Genomic DNA, 17445 nt, shown 5'->3' with positions numbered 1-17445 from the left:
ATCAATGATTCTCTCTCATCATAGATGTTTCTCTCTCTCTCTCTCCCTCGCCCTTCCTCTCTGAAATAAAAATATATTAAAAAATAAAATCAATTGTTTTCATGGGGTAGCATTTCTCTGCCTATATATGCCCAAACACTGACCTTCAGAGAGAAAGTTTAATATATTATCTGGATGGCAGGGTTTTACTGATATGTGCTCCTCTAACTTTTGGTTTATAATAAAGCAATTTTAGAAAACACGTGTATTTCTTGGCGCCCTCTTGTGGACATTTTGAGAACACCACCATAGGGATTAGTTGAAATAGTGCCCTCTTGTGGACAATATGAAAACAGCACCCCAGTAAGGGATTACTTGCAATAGCATCCTTTTTAAATTATTATTTTTAACATCTTTATTGTTGAAAGTATTACATATGCTCTCCCTTCAACCCCCATTGACCTCTTATAGCCCGCCCTGGCCCAGCCCCAGCCCCAGGCCTTCACCATCCTATTGTTTTGTGTCCATGGGTTATGCATATATGCATACAAGTTCTTTGGAGAACACTTGTATTTCTTATTCTGAAGAGCAGTTCTAAAATTTAAAGCATGTTGCCTGTAAGTTCTTAAGCAATCTAATTTTTTTTAAAAATCCTTTGGTTATAGTTTCATAAGGAAACATAAGCCTTCAAAAATTTATACAATGTTTTCACTTATAAAAAATAAGATATTCTAAACTTTGTAAATACTGAACCAAGCATACTGCATTAGTCAGGTTGAAAGCTGAAGAATACTTACATATACTTGTGAATATAAATTGTATCTGTTTTCTTCCAGAGTATACAAATGACCCAGGCAAGGGCAATCAGAAATTATGCTTCACAAAATCAAGACTAAAAGATAAATCTAAGTCAGACAGTATTTCTCTGTAAAATGATCTGGAAACTAAGCTATTAGTGAGTACACATTCACCTCAATTGCCAAACTGAAATCACGTACAGCAATCACTTAGACTTCTCCTAATATACTACACACCGAGAGGTAAAAATGCAAGGATAATCTCCACCTCTACTACTTCTAGCCCCTGAAGATGACCCAGAAACAGTGCTGGTGTTCTGCCTTCGAATGACTAAACCCTGAGGGAAAAAAGGCTTTCAGACTGGACGGAGCACATGCACACAACAGTCTGTAGGACCCTCTTGGCAGAATAGGACTTATTTCCAAAGCACTGGTTACCAGTTATCCTTTTATAGCACGGACACAGCTCATTACAAAACAAGCTGGAGTAACGAAGCCAAGCAACTGTCTATTTCTGTAAGACATAAGCACTACCAACCAATATACTGATGGATGATTCTGGATACACAAAGACCAAAGAGTTATAACAACAGAGCAGAATATAATCATCTGTAGGCAAAGGTCAAACAAATGAAAGGTTTTGTGGCCTATCTGCTATTGATATAAATCTGAATGCAATGGGTGACTTAGGTTCCTGCACCCCAAATTCTTTCTTATTTGGTAAGTCAAGTTTTGTGGGGAAAGTTTCTAATAAATGATTTGTTGACTAATATAAAAAAAACAAAAGGAGCAAATAGTTCCCTTATAATGAAGACTGCTGCTTCTTCATTCATATGGCACATTTCCTTATCCTCAATTCCAAAATTCCAAGTTTCTCTAAAACTTTGGAAACAAAATCAGACCTCATTTGGTGATACTATTTATAATCTTTATTTGGCCCATTTAATGTAAATATTTATATATATTTTGCTTCATAAAATGCTCCAGAGTCTGCAATGGGTGTTACATTAATGTACACTACACACACTATACTTTTCTAAAATCCAAAAAATTCTGAATTCCAAAACACATCTGCCCCCACAGGTTTACTAATAAGAGAGTCTGAGTCCACAGTTCTTCCCTTCTGTGTCCAAAGGACAATTTAAACACAATAGATAGAAAAAAAAAGACATTGGAGATCATGTCATAACAGGAGCAATTAAAAGGTTAAAGAACACATACATTTACAGCTCAATTCTTTTTTCCCAGCTAATCCAGCAATCTGATACTGTTAAATGTCACTAAAAACTAGGGTACTGATATCATCACTTCATTAACTTCATATTTCTTCCTATGTTCCTAGCACGTTAAGCTCCATAAGCCAGAAACAAACCCTGCAAGTGCCACACCAGAGAGAGGCATATTAATAGTATATACAATACTCAGAAACTAGTTGTGAAAAATATTGTCATATAACCACAGAGTAATAAAACCATTTCTGAAATTCAACGTCTTGGAAAGACATTTCTGGAATCTCCAGGTCTTGCCCAGTAGAAAGGGAACAGACCGCTAACGCAGCCCGCGCTAGTCAACCGTACAGAAAGCTTAGTGCTCACATCTCCCGTGCTGGTCCACGCAGTTCCCAGTGAACTCTCCCTAATCATTCCCAGATAAATGGGAAATCACTTTGGCCGGCCTGGTCTGGCAATGCTCTCTACAGTTTGAGTATCAAATGTGGCAAGCAGCTAGTGGGCAAAATCATTCTGGGCCTATGGGAAACTCATGCCTCCAATACAAAGACAGGGAAAGACAGGCCTGAAGGTATCACTACTGTGAGGCTGGTCTGGGTTCTGTGCTGGAAGAACATAAGGTGCCAGTGCAGCGGTTGGTAGGAGTTTTCAAGTTCCCACAGGAAGAATTATAAGCCAACAACTCTGCCCGGGAAGGCTAGGATATATTGATTTTTTTTTATGCTTCTTCAGTCTCCCGGTTGCTAATGAGACAGATTAGCACTTATTTGAACTTATGGCAAGTCAGCTGGGAAAAAACTGACTTAGCCTTAACCTTCAAATGTACTTTTTACTTTAAAAAATATCTTTACATGAAAATAATTGTATCTTAGAATGAAATATTTCTCTTTATGAAGAGAATCTGTGGCTCTCTATGGTGGAGAAAAAAGATTTTAAAAGAATCAGAGCTATCAATATATTTGGCTATTAACCCCAGTAACCATTCATTGTAAGGTAAAATATAATATAGAAAGCATATTTTAAAAATTTTTCTCAAGTTTGACTTTGTTAGCCATCCACTTGAATTTCTTATAAGTACTGTTCTAGAGTTTTGGTTTATAAGAGTTTTGGGTTTAGTAGGCTCCAAGTCTATTATAAGCATCAAGCATCTGCTTTTAAAATTTTTAAATAAAAATGTTTTGTTTTTTTAAAATTAATTTCCTATAGGTTAACATATTATTTCAAGAATCATTTGTAGACTCTATTCTTTACCATATATGTTATATTATAATCATTTTTCTTGTCAATTAAAAGATGTGGTTCTCATTATTGCAAATGTTTGCCTTTTATGGCATACTGCACCTTTAAGCGTAATACACAACGCACAGCCATCAGCTCTCACAAGGGATATCACTTTCTGTGCAAAAATACTGTGACCCCAATTTGTTAACAATTTAAGAAATGTATATAAACACCACGTGGTGACCCACTTTTCTTATGTCCTTTGTATTGCTGGGACTTAGCCTTTTTCTTCTGTTTTGATGAACCTGATTGGCTTTCTCTTGTCGCTGAAAGATAAAAGGAACAATTGGTACAAGATAATTGCTTACCACTAACCATAGGTACAACTTATATGAACTATCTTTACCAAGAACTGTTATAATACTTGTAAAATTACATGATGCTTTGAAAATAAGGGTGCTTGTTCCGATAAAACCATAAACCTCAATACCAGACAGATTCCACTATCTATTCAATAAGCAAGTATCATATTCCAGTAAATTCTCAGCCTATAATTTTAAACTCATTAAAACAGGCCTACTTTCACTTGGTAAGTGCTCTTACCATTGTGTTTCTATAGTTACCAAGAAACTCACTATTGAGTTCGCATGGCCATGGTACACATGGTCTAATGCTGTGATACTGTTTTTGAGTCTTAAGATCTTACCTGGCAACCAATCAGACATAGGTATGTTCTTGTCCTGTGAGCTCACAAGATGATCATTGTGAGACAGTCCACTGAAGAATTGTGACTTTTACAAAAGGACACCTTTCTGTATACCAACTTACACTGTGATGCTGGAGGCTGTAGTTGATATCCAGTTAATTGACACCACCCTACAGGATAGAGGTCAGGAGACTCACAGTCTACCCACTGGTCATATTCTTCTTCCCATCCATCAAAGTGTATCCTCAAGAGGCGATGAATGATTCGCGTTACTGTGGCTACACATATTAAACGTGGCTCCATGAGATCTACTGCTTCTAACTTCATTCCGACACGAAATCCGTGATTTGGAACATCCTGACATGGAGAAGCAGAACATTAATACTGGTGAGAAGACGAATGCGTAACTCCACTATCACTACGAGTGGGAAAGAAAGAAAGCAACATAACCAAATAATGTGATTTAAACCAAAAGTTCCCAAATAATTCTTTAGTTACTGAAACGTGTGAAGGTGAAGCATTTAAGAACTAGTTTGGCAATGTATTCATTTTTATGTTACTCAGATTAAAAAATGAAACCCTGTTTGGAAACAAGCTTCACTTCCTAGGTAAAGGAAGTATTTATATTGTTTTATTACTCTCTATTTTTTAAAACATAAATCTCTAAAAATAAATAAATAAATAAAAGAAATAACATATATAAATCTCCACTAAGAAATTCTAATAAAAGCAAAGATAGTTTATCAATAATGATGTACATTTGTGTGTACAATTCCACATAATCATCATGCCATCATTGAAATTTACCTTATTAAATAGTTTTACTGGTGCTGCAATGGAGCCAGTTTCCCTGAGGTAGTCAAACCATTTAAAAGGAAGTTTAGTGTAACCTGAAAGACACAACTGGTTTAAGTAGCAGTTCATTTAAAATTAGCATAATACTAGAAGCAGGTAACAAGTAACTCAGCACACGCTCAGATTTTATATGATAAACTTTTAATTCATGCTCTAATACTGGTGACTCTAATAGCTCCTCCATGTTATAAGGATTTTCCTCCTTTCCTAGGTATACCACTTATCCTAATGCAAAAGTGACTCTCTCACCACAAGAACTGTAGACTTCTGCTTTCTCAACCCTAGGCTTAGAACAGTCTAGCATTTAACACTTTCCAGTGACATTTCTCTTTCTTTGCAAGAAAGAAAACTCATTGGACAAATACTATTTTTTATATCTGGTTTTGCCCCCCCCCCCCCCACTCACCCCTTCTTTTCTTAAGAGAAAAACCATAGGCTCAGATATTAAAATCAGAGAAGTTGTTAGTTAAGCCACGAGAGCTATTTAAGGTTCTACCTTCTTTTAAAAAGCCACATGACTCTAAAAATGAAAACTTGCCCCCTCAACACTAAAGTATCTATTAAAAAAAGTTAAATGTATGTAATAACCTATTGAGCTTAATCACCATCTCAACAGGGCTTGATAATACAAATTCATATTATAAAGTATATGGATGCTCAGAAAAAATTCTATACTAACAATTTATTAAAGCTACCTGGAATACAGTGCTTTGATTTTAGACCACCTCACAGCTCTTGTTATGTGTGCATATATTCATATATGCAATATATACACAGGTAGACCCACAGCACCTAGAGCTGTGTTAAATGGTGTAAACAGATAGCACATAAAAGGAAAGCAAGAATGAAAACCCAGTATGTGTATTAGGATGAAGTACCTCTAGGTGGAGTAAGTTCAATCATGTTAATTTCACAGAAACCAACAGGGAAAATAGAAGGGGAGGTTGCATGATAACAGAACCAGTCAGATCCATCTGCTGCTTCTGAGCCATCGATCCCAATCATTAGGAATCCGTCAGCCAGCACCTTTTAAATGAAAAGAATTCCAAGTATTTGAAATCAGACACCACTATTTAAAAAAAAAACATACTGATTTTTACAGAGAGGAAGGGAGAGGGATAGAGAGTTAGAAACATCGATGAGAGGGAAACATCAATCAGTTGCACCCTGCACACCCCTACTGGGGATCCAGCCCGCAACCAAGACACACGCCCTTGACCAAAATCGAACCCAGAACTCTTCATTCTGTGGGCCGAGGCTCTATCCACTGAGCCAAACCAGTTAGGGCTAGATGCCACTATTACAAAAATGACCCTATAAGTTTAAGTGGCATACTAAAAGAAAGGAAAATCGATGACATAAAAGATTTCTCAAAAGTGAAAAATGCTTCCCAGGGGATTCCTAGGCCTCAGAACTGAGAACCACTCTTTTAAATCTTTTCTTAAAGCAGTTTCCGAAAAGAGGGAAAAGAAAAAAGAAATAAAATTAAAAAAGAAAAAGAAAAAAGGAATTACTACCTACCAAAAGGAAGGAAAAGGCACAAAAAGTTAACACAGGAAACTGAAGATAAACTTGGCCTTGTTACAATTCTGTGTTGGACTAATTTTGACCAGGAAGTAACTTAAACATTCTTCCTTTAATTTAGGATATACTTCAAACAAATAAAGGTAGCGGACTCAAGATGACAATCTTAAGGTATACAAAAGGAGAACCTCTGATAAGAGAATTCAGTCACTTTAAATTTTTTTTTCTATTTTATTAATTTTTTTACAGAGAGGAAGAGAGAGGGATAGAGAGTTAGAAACATCGATGAGAGAGAAACATCGATAAGCTGCCTCTTGCACACCCCATACTGGGGATGTGCCCGCAACCAAGGTACATGCCCTTGACCGGAATCGAACCTGGGACCCTAGAGTCCGCAGGCCGACGCTCTATCCACTGAGCCAAACCGGTTTCGGCGAGAATTCAGTCACTTTAAATACTCGTCACCGTCTTGTCTCCCCAGTAAAGATACACACACACACATATTTTATGTCAAAAAGAATTCTATTAGGGGCCTCCTTCTCCTGTAACTTTAAAAACAGCTCTTATGATTGCATTTCTGTATTTTAAAACCCATTCTCTTACCTTTCTAATGGTTGCCACACATATTGTGGAAAGATTTAATGGGTCTATAGCTTCCAATTTCATTCCTTCCTTGAACCATTCCCCAGTCTGGTCCACTTCTTTTACCTAAAGAATTACACGAAAGCACATCACTGTTACAAATATTATCATTTTAATAATGAAAGTTACCAATTTGAAAAGGTTTACCAGATGGAAATACCAAATGCCTTCTCCTACCTACCTAATATTTTAATGCAAACTTCCATTAGGGAACAGAGAGAATTCAGACAAACAGACAGAATTTAAAAATAATTATAATTAATAGTTGTGACACCTATGAATTACAAGGTTTTAATCCTTTTAAGTGAACATATGTAATTGTGATTTCCATAATTTTAGGAAAAAAACCCCACAACCCTCTTTTAAACATAATTTACAAATGAGGGTTCTTATAAAAACTTCTTACCTTAGCAAATAAATGTGGTGGTGTATCAAAATGTCCATCCTGTTTCTTTGTAATATCTACAAGGAAAAGTTACATACTAATCTGTCAGCATTGGTGAGAAGACCAAAAACCACGTTTCTTTGAAGGTTTCACACTCACAAGGTATGTATACTCTAAAACATGGCAAAATATATGCCTTCTACATTTATGATTAATAACCTTTAATAGTCTTACTCTCTTCAGAGTACATGTGCCATTAAGTACCCTCAGCCAATTAGAATGCTGGTAATTCCCTAATGAGGGAATTATAACTTTAAGTGTGTGTTTAGTATTAAGTTTAACCACATGTAATTCTGCTATTTTGTGTTCAGTATTAATTTTAACCACATGTAATTTTGCTATTTTGAATAAAATTGAATGGAAAGGGAAAGGATAAAGATTAAGATCTTTCAAATGGGGTGGATAAGAAAAATGTAAGAAAACAAATGTTGTTGTGACCAAAAATGCATTATTTTTTAATTGAGGACAAGTGGAAGAAGGAATTAGTTAGGACACAAATATTGTGTGTGAAGATGCTCGATTACGGTAGGACAAGCTGCCCAGACAACGAGAACGCTACCTTTGACCTATGCCATTCTGTAGAGAAAAATAACCAAGTAGCAGACTTCAGCCTCATGACATTGCCAACAGGAGTTCTCATGACAGGTGCTTACCAGATCTTTTGAATCGATGGCCTATGCTTCGAGACCAGCCAATGTGATGGATGAGTGGGCTGTGCATATGGCACCAGAAGTCATCTGTTTTATCTTCGCTGTCTTCATACACTAGTCTTAACCGTCCTCCAATCACACTTTCCACCACTGCTACTCGTGTTCGACACAAATGTCTCTTGTCAACCACTTCTACTCTCATGCAAGGTTTGAAAGGATACTGCATACTTTCTGAAACCTTGGAACAAAAGCAGACAAAAACACTTTGGGATTCATGACAGAAGTCTACAAATTATTTTACTATTGCACTATTAAAAATAATGATATTTACTACAGCTCTGGTTCACTAAATTAACACAATTCCTTAAAAAATTGAAAGTTACTCCTTTTTACAGAGCGCTCATTTGACACTTCAGTCCCTTTCTAAGATCCCATCTTTACCTTTTGTGAGAAGTCGGGAGGAAGTGTTTTGGCACCAGTAAGTCGTTTCACTAGAAAAGCTTTCCAGTTCGTGTACTTATGATGAATAGCTAAAACAAAAGAAACAACCAGTTACACTCCAGTGAAGAGTGAATTGCTGCATAAAGTATTTGTATAAAAAATAGCAACAAATTTCCTTGCAATTTAGACTATTAAGGTCCTGAAGAGCAACAAAAATAGAGAAAACAAGTATGTCTTGCCAGCAATTAAGTTAATTGAAACCAAAAACTACACTTTTAATTTCTGTATCACCTTAATGTTACTATGAGTGAAACTGCATGTAAGTATGTGCATTTATATTACAGTAAGGATAAGTAAACCACTTACTTCTAGGAGGGACAAGAGGCTTCCCACTGGCTGCACACCAGCCAACTGGACGGATATCGGAACTACATATATTGCACCAGAAGTCCAGAGCAGAGTCGTTTTCAAATCCTTCATATCTTAAAAGGGCATTGTAACCTGAAACCAACAAATTAATCACCACATAAGGAGAAAATAAGTGAAATAAAACAGGATCTAGCTGCTGGTGATGGTTGTAAACGTTAGCGTGCATCTGCAGCAGAAACACTTGCAGGGCTGAGAACAGACAGATGGCTAGGCCCCACCTGAGACTCTGACTTAGCAGGTCTGGGGTCAGCCCGAGAGTCTGCATTCCTAACAAGCACCAGTGCCGCTGCCCCTGGGGTTCGGATCAGACTTGGAGAACCGTTTGTACAAGAATTAGTTTCACTGTTTCCAGAGCCCGGCCTCCTCCTTAGAATATACTTCAATTTTATCCATGGTTTCTTAAATATTAAACAGAAATTCACAGTGAAAACGGAGTTGGGAAAGTTCTGTTAGAATGTGTAGTTTTGAAAATAAAAGAAAGAAGATTGTGTATGGTTAAAATCTTTTCAAGTCAGAGAAACACAGTTAAAGCACATTTCAAAGACATTATTTTACTCAGCTCAACAGGCGACCAATTATTCTTGGATAATTTGGATTTAGCTACTTCAAGAGTCTAAATTTTTCTGTCCTGTTTATTTGGAAATAAGACTTAAAAATGCTAGGTAAATAAATTCAATAAACACAGATAAAAGTCTGTGAAATCACTTAAAAAACTGTATGTACTAAGCAAATAGGAAGCTGTATTTTGTAGAAATAGAAGAAAGTACAAGATATAACCTGTTTATAATTTAATAAAATCTTATGTTGAAATAGATTAAAGTTTAATTTAAGGTGTTTAGTAGAATAAAAGAGGCCAAATAAACTTATATTTCAGGCCGGGAGCTACATTTAGTAAGCATTTACATGTTAATATCCATGATAAAAATTTATAGCATTACATCTTTAGTTTTAAAATGCAGTAAGTCACAGAATAATTCATGAGTTTGCTAACTGTTGCTGAGCTCTAGTTCATGATTAACACCAGGCTCACTTCTAAAACATCACTGAAGTGGCTTAGAATAAGATATATGAGGCAATTAGATAAAACAGAAATGTAAAATCAGAGATGGAAGGCAGAAATAATTCTCAGATATTAAATGCAACTGACTTAAACACCTAGGACAGAAACAACATACTGCTGTTTTAAATTATGGTGTAGAGGATAAGAGGAGCATTTAGAGAATGCTTACAAAGCAGGGGAAGCATTTCAAGGAAAAGATAGGAAATGAATTGGTTATATGCCAAGTGCAAAGCATGGGACATTCTTGTGAGAGTAAGCAAAGGCACAGAGATGACAGAGAACACACTGTATGAGGGCAGAGGAAGATTAATCTCTTTAGAACAGATCACTTATATTGGGGAGCAACAAAAGATTTGGTCATTGGTATACGGTGCAACTCAAATGGCTGTAAATGCAGACCATCTTCACCCTTTAAGGACAAAGAAGCCAGAAAGGTCCTGAAGAAGAGCAACAAAAATAGAGAAATGCCTATTCATTTGTGCATTAAAGACATTTAATTTGGAAAAATGGAATTAAGATCATTTTTAGGGAAGTTAAGTCTATTGATGACTGGGGGAGAATTTCTGGAGATAGGACTAGAAAGAGCAGGATAAGACACCTCTTCCAGTAATCTAAGGGTAACTTTTCTTATCTGAGTGGCTGTCCCTCCCCTAAAGTGCTACAGTGCCCTATGACATCACCACTCACTGAGCACCTGTCATGAACTTTTCCAACGTTTGGCAGATGTAAGCTCACAGAAAAAAAACAAGTCTTACACCTTTGCACATCACCTGCCTACAGTGTCTAACAGAGTAAATACCTAATGCATTTACTTCATGAGCATTAAGGTAATAAGGGTCAGGGTACACAAAGGTAGTGGAAATGAAGAAAAAGGAAGAACTCAAGATACATGAAATTATCAATACTAGTTTACTTTCGGTTGTGACTCATCACTTTTTTTTAATACCTTTACTGTGTGTTACTTTTCAAAGCATTTTCCTCTTCCAGGGGTTGGCAAACTATATTATGGCTCACAGATCTGGTCTGATTTTTATTGTTGTTTTAAAAAATATTTTTAAATGATTTTTAGAGAGAGAGGAAGGGAGAGGGACAGAGAAACATCAAGGTGAGAGGAGAACATCGGTTGGCTGCCTCCTGCACACCCCCCACTGACGGATCGAGTCTACAACCTGGGCACATGCCCTGACCTGGAATCAAATCCACAACCTTTTGGTGCATGGGATGATGCTCAACCAACTGAGCCACGCTGGCCAGGGCTGGCCTGATGTTTTATAGTCTGCCATCTAAGAATGGTTTTTACATTTTTAATGATTGAAAAAACAACAAAGAATAGTATTTCATAATAGGTGACATTTACATAAAACCCAAATTTCAGTGGCTATACATGAAGTTTTACTGAAACACAGGCATGCCTATTCATTTGTGTATTGCTACAGCTGTTTTCATGCTACAATGGTAGAGGTGAATAGTTGTGACAGACTGTTTTACCCAAGAAGCTGAAAATACTTGTCTGGCTTTTAACAGAAAAAGTTTGCCAACCCCTGCCCTATTACCATATTTATTTACTTGGCAACATTTGCAAAATTTACAAGTAGTATGTTTCCTTAAAAGTTACAAACATAATCGGCATTTTCTAGAACAAGATGCGTGCTTTTCACCTGCTAATTTTACAATTCCAGCAATCCAGAAGACTTTGGTAGGTAGGCTGCAGTCTGTATTGGGAACTTCTACTCTCACATTTTCTGAGATATCACCCCAGCAGGTCCCCATAGGTGCCTGTCATATAAAAATTACTAAATTATCATCTTATTAACATAAAACCTAAAACATACCATTCAAAATTAAGCAATACTATCAATAATAAAAATATTAAACTAAAAATGCCATTTAATTCATCCACTTTTCTTTAAAAATGTAATTGTTATTCCCCTTTTCACAGAATTCTATTTGTAAAAATCCGGTGACAAGGTCAAGCTCAAGATGAAGAGGACTCACATATGTTAGAATAGATCCATGTCAACCAAAATTCAATACTGTCCTAATATAAGACGTGAGCAGCAATTTTTGTAAAAACTGAAGCACAACTTGAGGGACTTCACAGGATAAAGTTGACGTAAGAAACTCATTATTTTTAATATGCACTGAATAAATACACTTTAGCTTAATCTCTAATTTTAAAAGATCTCACCAGAGAGCAGAAAGAAAAATAATTCCCATCAGCAATGTGGTTTCCAATAACAAAGGAGAAACAAAACTTAAATATCTGTATTTTCTACTTAGTTAAATTCATAGAACAGAAATATAGCCTGTTAAACAGATATGTGGCAAAAGCACTGGGTACAGTTGTTTAAAAGTGGGAGTTGAAGAGTTTTTGAAGATGCATACCATAGTAACTTGTTATATAATTTGTTATTTCTAAATTTCTCATGCAGGAGTTACTATAAACAAAGAGAAAACTTTCAATGTTAGAACTGGTAATCAGTAGCCTCCAGACCAAAAGGTTAAAATGAGGATTCAGGAAACCAATCAAACGACTATCATGAAGGGATTTTCCAAAATCTCACATATGTTCCTAAATTACAATTTCTATTACATTTTAATCCTTATAAATTGAGGCCATTTACAATTATCTGGAGCGTATGCAATGGTAAATTAAATCAAACGAGTGAATTCAGGAATGTAAATGCTGATCATACTCAACAGTCTCTGTGGCCTTTGATATCAGCTCCATGAAATATAATTTAGAACCTTGATCATGATTAGGTGAGAGTATAAAAGACCTGATAATACGAGCAAATCAGGAAAAGACAAAATAGCTTCAAGGCTCAAAGATGAGTAAACACAAAGACATCTAGGAGTCACAGGATCTAGCCAATTTGAACACTGGGCAATGTTTTCCATGCAAAGCCTTCCGTACATTGGCAAATGCTAACCCAACAGGAGGATTAGCCTAAAACAGTACTCGAACCCTATCCTCTCAATACTTTATATGGAACTTCTGAAGGAGAGGAAGAAAATGTCAAATACCGAGCTAATACTGGCACCAAACACAGAATCAATTTATGGCTATTGCTTGAAGTAGCAAACAAACTTGAAGACAGTGGCCTATCTTACCTATGTGTGATTCTGGAAGGACACATGTAACTACCTTCCTGAGCTGTGCAAAAAATAATACATCCATCATGATTACCTCTTTCTGCTTTTTTAAAAACGGAAATACTAGACTCTTCGGGTTCTGCTATCTCCCCCTATATCACTCTAGACTGTAGGGCCATCCCTATTGCCAGCAGATATGATCAGAAAAGGAGAGGCTGGGAGGAAGATAGGTAACATAGATTAAGCTAAGATAAATTAACACAAAGACCATGTATTCAATTTGTGAGGATGGACCAATTAGAGTAGACAGATGTAGTTAAATGTATGCATTGAATTAAGGTAGGGTAGTCATTCATCCCTCTTTGTTCGGCTGCCAAATCTTATGGAATGGGTTTATTTTTCACTGAGAAGAAAGGCATGGTATTGCTGAGCAGTTGGGGTTTATGTTGGCACATTGCTAAGTACATTTGGCAGACAGGACTCCTTTTTGCACTAGATATGACAATGTCATACTGATTTTTTTAAAAAGCCTTAACAATTGTTTGGAGAAAATAACTTTTAGTCACATTTTATTAAAGAAAACAAAGTAACAATATGCTCACTTAAAAAATAAAGTTCATGTTGACTTTAGCAGGGGACATTGTGTTCTGGTCCCTACAGTCTGGATTGGTATAGGAGAAAGTAGCAGAAAGTGACATTTGTTCTTGCCTGTAAGTTTGTGGTTCTGCTAGGCCCTCTTAAACCAATCCATATGGTTTACTCTAAGAAAAAAAAAAAGAAGAAAAAAAACAACAAAAAAGAGCACTACAGCCACTGCATAGTATGTGCTCGATGTGTTGAAATAAGGCAATTTTATAGATATATCTGCCCTTTTGTTTAAAATGAATATTCTTAAGTGTGGAAGACTAAATGACCCAGGGCTTGACAGCCATCTTCATCCAAGTCATCTGTCTTCTCTTGCTGGCAGGAGGGATACCTCTGAAAGTCTGGATTGGCATAGCATGAACTAGCAGAACCATAATTTACAGGTAACAACAAATTTACCTTCCAGACTCAGGGCGAGAGGTCCACCTCAGGCTCCTCCCAAACCAGGAAGATCTGCTTCACCACTTCCTGCTCCAGGCCGCTCGTGAGGCTATCTGGGAGCGACTCTCCTTCCCTGCAAGGTAAGCTATCATCAGGTCCTGCGGACACGGCCACGTCCAAATGCTGAGGGCTCCCCAGCACAAATGCATAACCTCCACCTGACTGTCTGCAGGAAATCATTTGACGGGAAGCCTTATTTTCTGCACTTCAAGAACATTCCCAGACAGTCCAGTAGCCTGGATGGCTAGTATTTAGACGCTCAGAGGGCTGATTCACTGCACATAAGACGATTCACGGCAGAAGTACAGATTTCCTTCCATAGAGCTGCCAACCTATAATTTTTTTTAATCCTCACCTGAGGATATTTTCCCCATTGATCTCTAGAGAGAGCAGGAGAGAGAAAAGGAGGGGAGGGGAGGAGAGAGGGAGAGGGTGAGAGGAAAAGAGGGGAGAGGGAGAGGGTGAGAGAGAGCGAGAGCGAGAGCGGGGGGGGGGGGGAGAGGGGGGGAGAGAGAGAGAGAGAGAGAGAGAGAGAGAGAGAGAGAGAGAGAGAGAGAGAAACACTGACGTGAAGAGACACATCAATTGGTTGCCTCCTACACTCGCTTCTACCAGGGCTGGGGAACCTGCAACTGAGATATGTGCCCTTGACTAGGAATCGAACCCACAACTATTCCGTCTGGGGACAGACACTCCAACCACTGAGCCACACTGGTCAGGTCCAACTATAACTTTTGATAATCACACACAATCTTCAATGTTAACAGAATTTAAGTGGGCAGAGGTTAGCCTTTAAATTGCATATAGGTAATAAAAAAAAATCAACCCCAATGATGATATGGCAAATGTAGAAAAAGTCATCATTAGAATATCTTAAGACAAATAGGCATATGATTACTAAAGTGCATCAAGTAGAAAAAGATGAAATTTTTGGCTAAAAAAAGGGAGAAAACATTATAGGAAATTAACTAGAAGGAAATTAGAACTCCTAAATACTCTACTTGCCAGAATTAACCGGAAGCAGAAACAGAAAAAAAAAAAAAAATCGTTCCCATTCACCTTTGATACTAGAATCTATTTTTTGGTGTGGTGGCAGCTGGGAGATGGGAATTGCAAGGCAAGTACAAAAGGAAAATGGGATGTTTGGGGTAAAAGAATTACAAATGAAAGAATGCCATGTGCACATAAAAAGGAAAAGCAGTGGTTACTAATTTGAAAGACATAAAACAGTACATAACTAAAAAAACACATTAAACCAATATTGTTTAAGAAAATAATCTAGATTACTTAGGTTTTCTTTAAAACTGGTGATTTTTATTATATTACAGTTCACTGCTTTCCTGGAAAGAATCATTTGTGGCAAGACAATAGCTAACTAAGATGGGGCACTACTAAGTGCCAGACACTAATTTAAGTTTTATTTCCATCTAGGATGACATAATGAAGATTCTAACATTGTTAACCTGAATGCGAAGTCATATTTATTTTCAACTTTCAATGAGTAAGTGCCTATGTGTGATCCAGGTTAGGAAAAAATATTTTTTAATTGAAAGATATTATTTTAATAAGCACATATCTGAGAAACAGATAAGTTACTATAAACTAGTGTGTACATATACATACAAAAGGGCTTTTCTCTTATTATTAAAATTTAAAAATATAATTGTGATACATGCTGCAAAGAAAGGATTAGAAAATACCATGAAAGATATATCAGCTACGTTTGTGGAGGCAGGATGGGAAAGTAGAGTAAACTCAGCTTTAAAGTTATGGCACACATGTAAAAAGGACCTTTTAAAAAAATAGAAAAGTAAAACTATTTTCAAGGGGGAAAAAAGCAGGATGATAGCATTTCTGGCTTTAGTGATCACAACGACAAGACACCAGAGTATACAGTCCAGGGACCAAAAAAAAAAAAAAAAAAGAAATATGAAACCTACAAACACATAACTGGAGGAGGATTTTAGCTTTTGTGTGGTTCATGTACATTTGATAATGACCCATTTTGCCCCCTGCTATAATACTTAGGGAATGTTTTACTTGATTTTATAAGGCAAATCATGGAAAATAAGAGCGTTTCAACTTAAAAGACTGCAGTCTTTATGGCGACAATGCTCTAACCAACTGAGTTACTGGGGCAGGGCTGAACTAGAGGATTTTAAAGATGACTCACAGTTTTGTGCCATATGACTTAGAATTAAAAGTGCTACTGTCTAACTCAGTGGTTTCCAACCTCAGGGACTGACAAGGAAGGGGGAGGCAAGGGCCAAGGCCCTGGCCATTCCATTCCATCTCACCTCTTTTTTTAAAATTAATTAATTTTTTTTCTTTATTGATTAAGGTATTACATACGTGTCCTTATTCCCCCTATTTTTTTTTTATTGTCTAAAGTTTTACATATGTCTCCTTTCCCCCCAATTGACCGCCCTCCCTTTCAGACAATCAGAACAGCCTTTTCTTATCCTAGCTGTGTTTATTAGGGAAAAGGGGAATGCTGATGCTTAAAAAAAAAAAAAAAAAAAGTCTGAAAACTACCACCTAGAAAAAATAAGATATATCAGAAATGTGGCAACCATAACATACAGATTTCTAAGTAGATATATTCAATGACAACTGAGCTTGATTTCCATTGCTAAATTATAAAAAACATCAAATGCTGATGTAATTGAGTATAAACCACTATGCATAAATATTGCAATTATCACACCACCCTCCTCCCAATTCCTGGTTCAATCAGAACAACTCTGCTTCCACGTTACACATTGGATGTTGTTGTTGTTTTTAAAAAAGTATATTTTTATTGATTTCTTTTTAGAGAAAGAGGAAGGGAGAGGGAGAGAGAAATAGAAACATCAATGAGGAGAGAGAATCACTGATCGGCTGCCTCCTGCATGCTCCCTACCGGGGGATCAACCCTGGCATGTGCCCTTGACTAGAATCGAACCTGGGACCCTTCAGTCCATAGACTGACATTCTATCCACTGAGCCAAACCAGCTAGGGCCACACTGGATGTTTTAAAGGTTATGTTTGAATAAAGAATCCCCTAGCAGGGAAGGCTCCCACCCTGTGCTCAAGTTGAAGACAAGGCGGATCTAGAGTCAGGAGAAAGCAGGCCCTGCTGATGCACCAGTGTGGGCAGATCTCGTGTTTCCAGCTGATCCCGACAGTAGGTTTTCTAAAGCCAAAGCTAGTAACCCTCCTTGGAGACCTGGAAACCTATCTCAGGGGGAGAACCATGAAGAGTCAACTCTAAACAACAGAATCAAGTGTAGCATGAGGTGTGA

General features: G+C 37.0%; 1 protein-coding gene and 1 long non-coding RNA gene across 4 annotated transcripts in view; one reads left to right on the top strand and one right to left on the bottom strand.

Moving 5' to 3' along the window:
* MBTD1 (mbt domain containing 1) overlaps positions 1-17445 on the bottom strand; it is a 46301-nt gene that overhangs the window by 9041 nt on the left and 19815 nt on the right. For all 3 annotated transcript variants that reach the window (XM_028128593.2, XM_028128595.2, XM_028128591.2), the window contains 10 exons: positions 11637-11754; positions 8856-8990; positions 8490-8578; positions 8052-8286; positions 7360-7415; positions 6915-7019; positions 5666-5813; positions 4740-4822; positions 4055-4289; positions 3475-3552 (listed from right to left, as the gene is read on the bottom strand). In XM_028128593.2, the coding sequence (XP_027984394.1) occupies positions 3475-3552; positions 4055-4289; positions 4740-4822; positions 5666-5813; positions 6915-7019; positions 7360-7415; positions 8052-8286; positions 8490-8578; positions 8856-8990; positions 11637-11754 (1282 nt within the window). The remainder of the gene's footprint in view (positions 1-3474; positions 3553-4054; positions 4290-4739; positions 4823-5665; positions 5814-6914; positions 7020-7359; positions 7416-8051; positions 8287-8489; positions 8579-8855; positions 8991-11636; positions 11755-17445) is intronic.
* LOC129147366 (uncharacterized) lies at positions 4206-15723 on the top strand. Its single transcript, XR_008554744.1, has 3 exons — positions 4206-4319; positions 14126-14240; positions 15592-15723. It is a non-coding gene; the product is annotated as an uncharacterized LOC129147366 (long non-coding RNA).

Source organism: Eptesicus fuscus, chromosome 20, assembly GCF_027574615.1.
Source record: "Eptesicus fuscus isolate TK198812 chromosome 20, DD_ASM_mEF_20220401, whole genome shotgun sequence".
In the NCBI taxonomy this organism is placed as follows: domain Eukaryota; kingdom Metazoa; phylum Chordata; class Mammalia; order Chiroptera; family Vespertilionidae; genus Eptesicus; species Eptesicus fuscus.
This window is presented reverse-complemented; position numbering and strand designations above follow the sequence as displayed.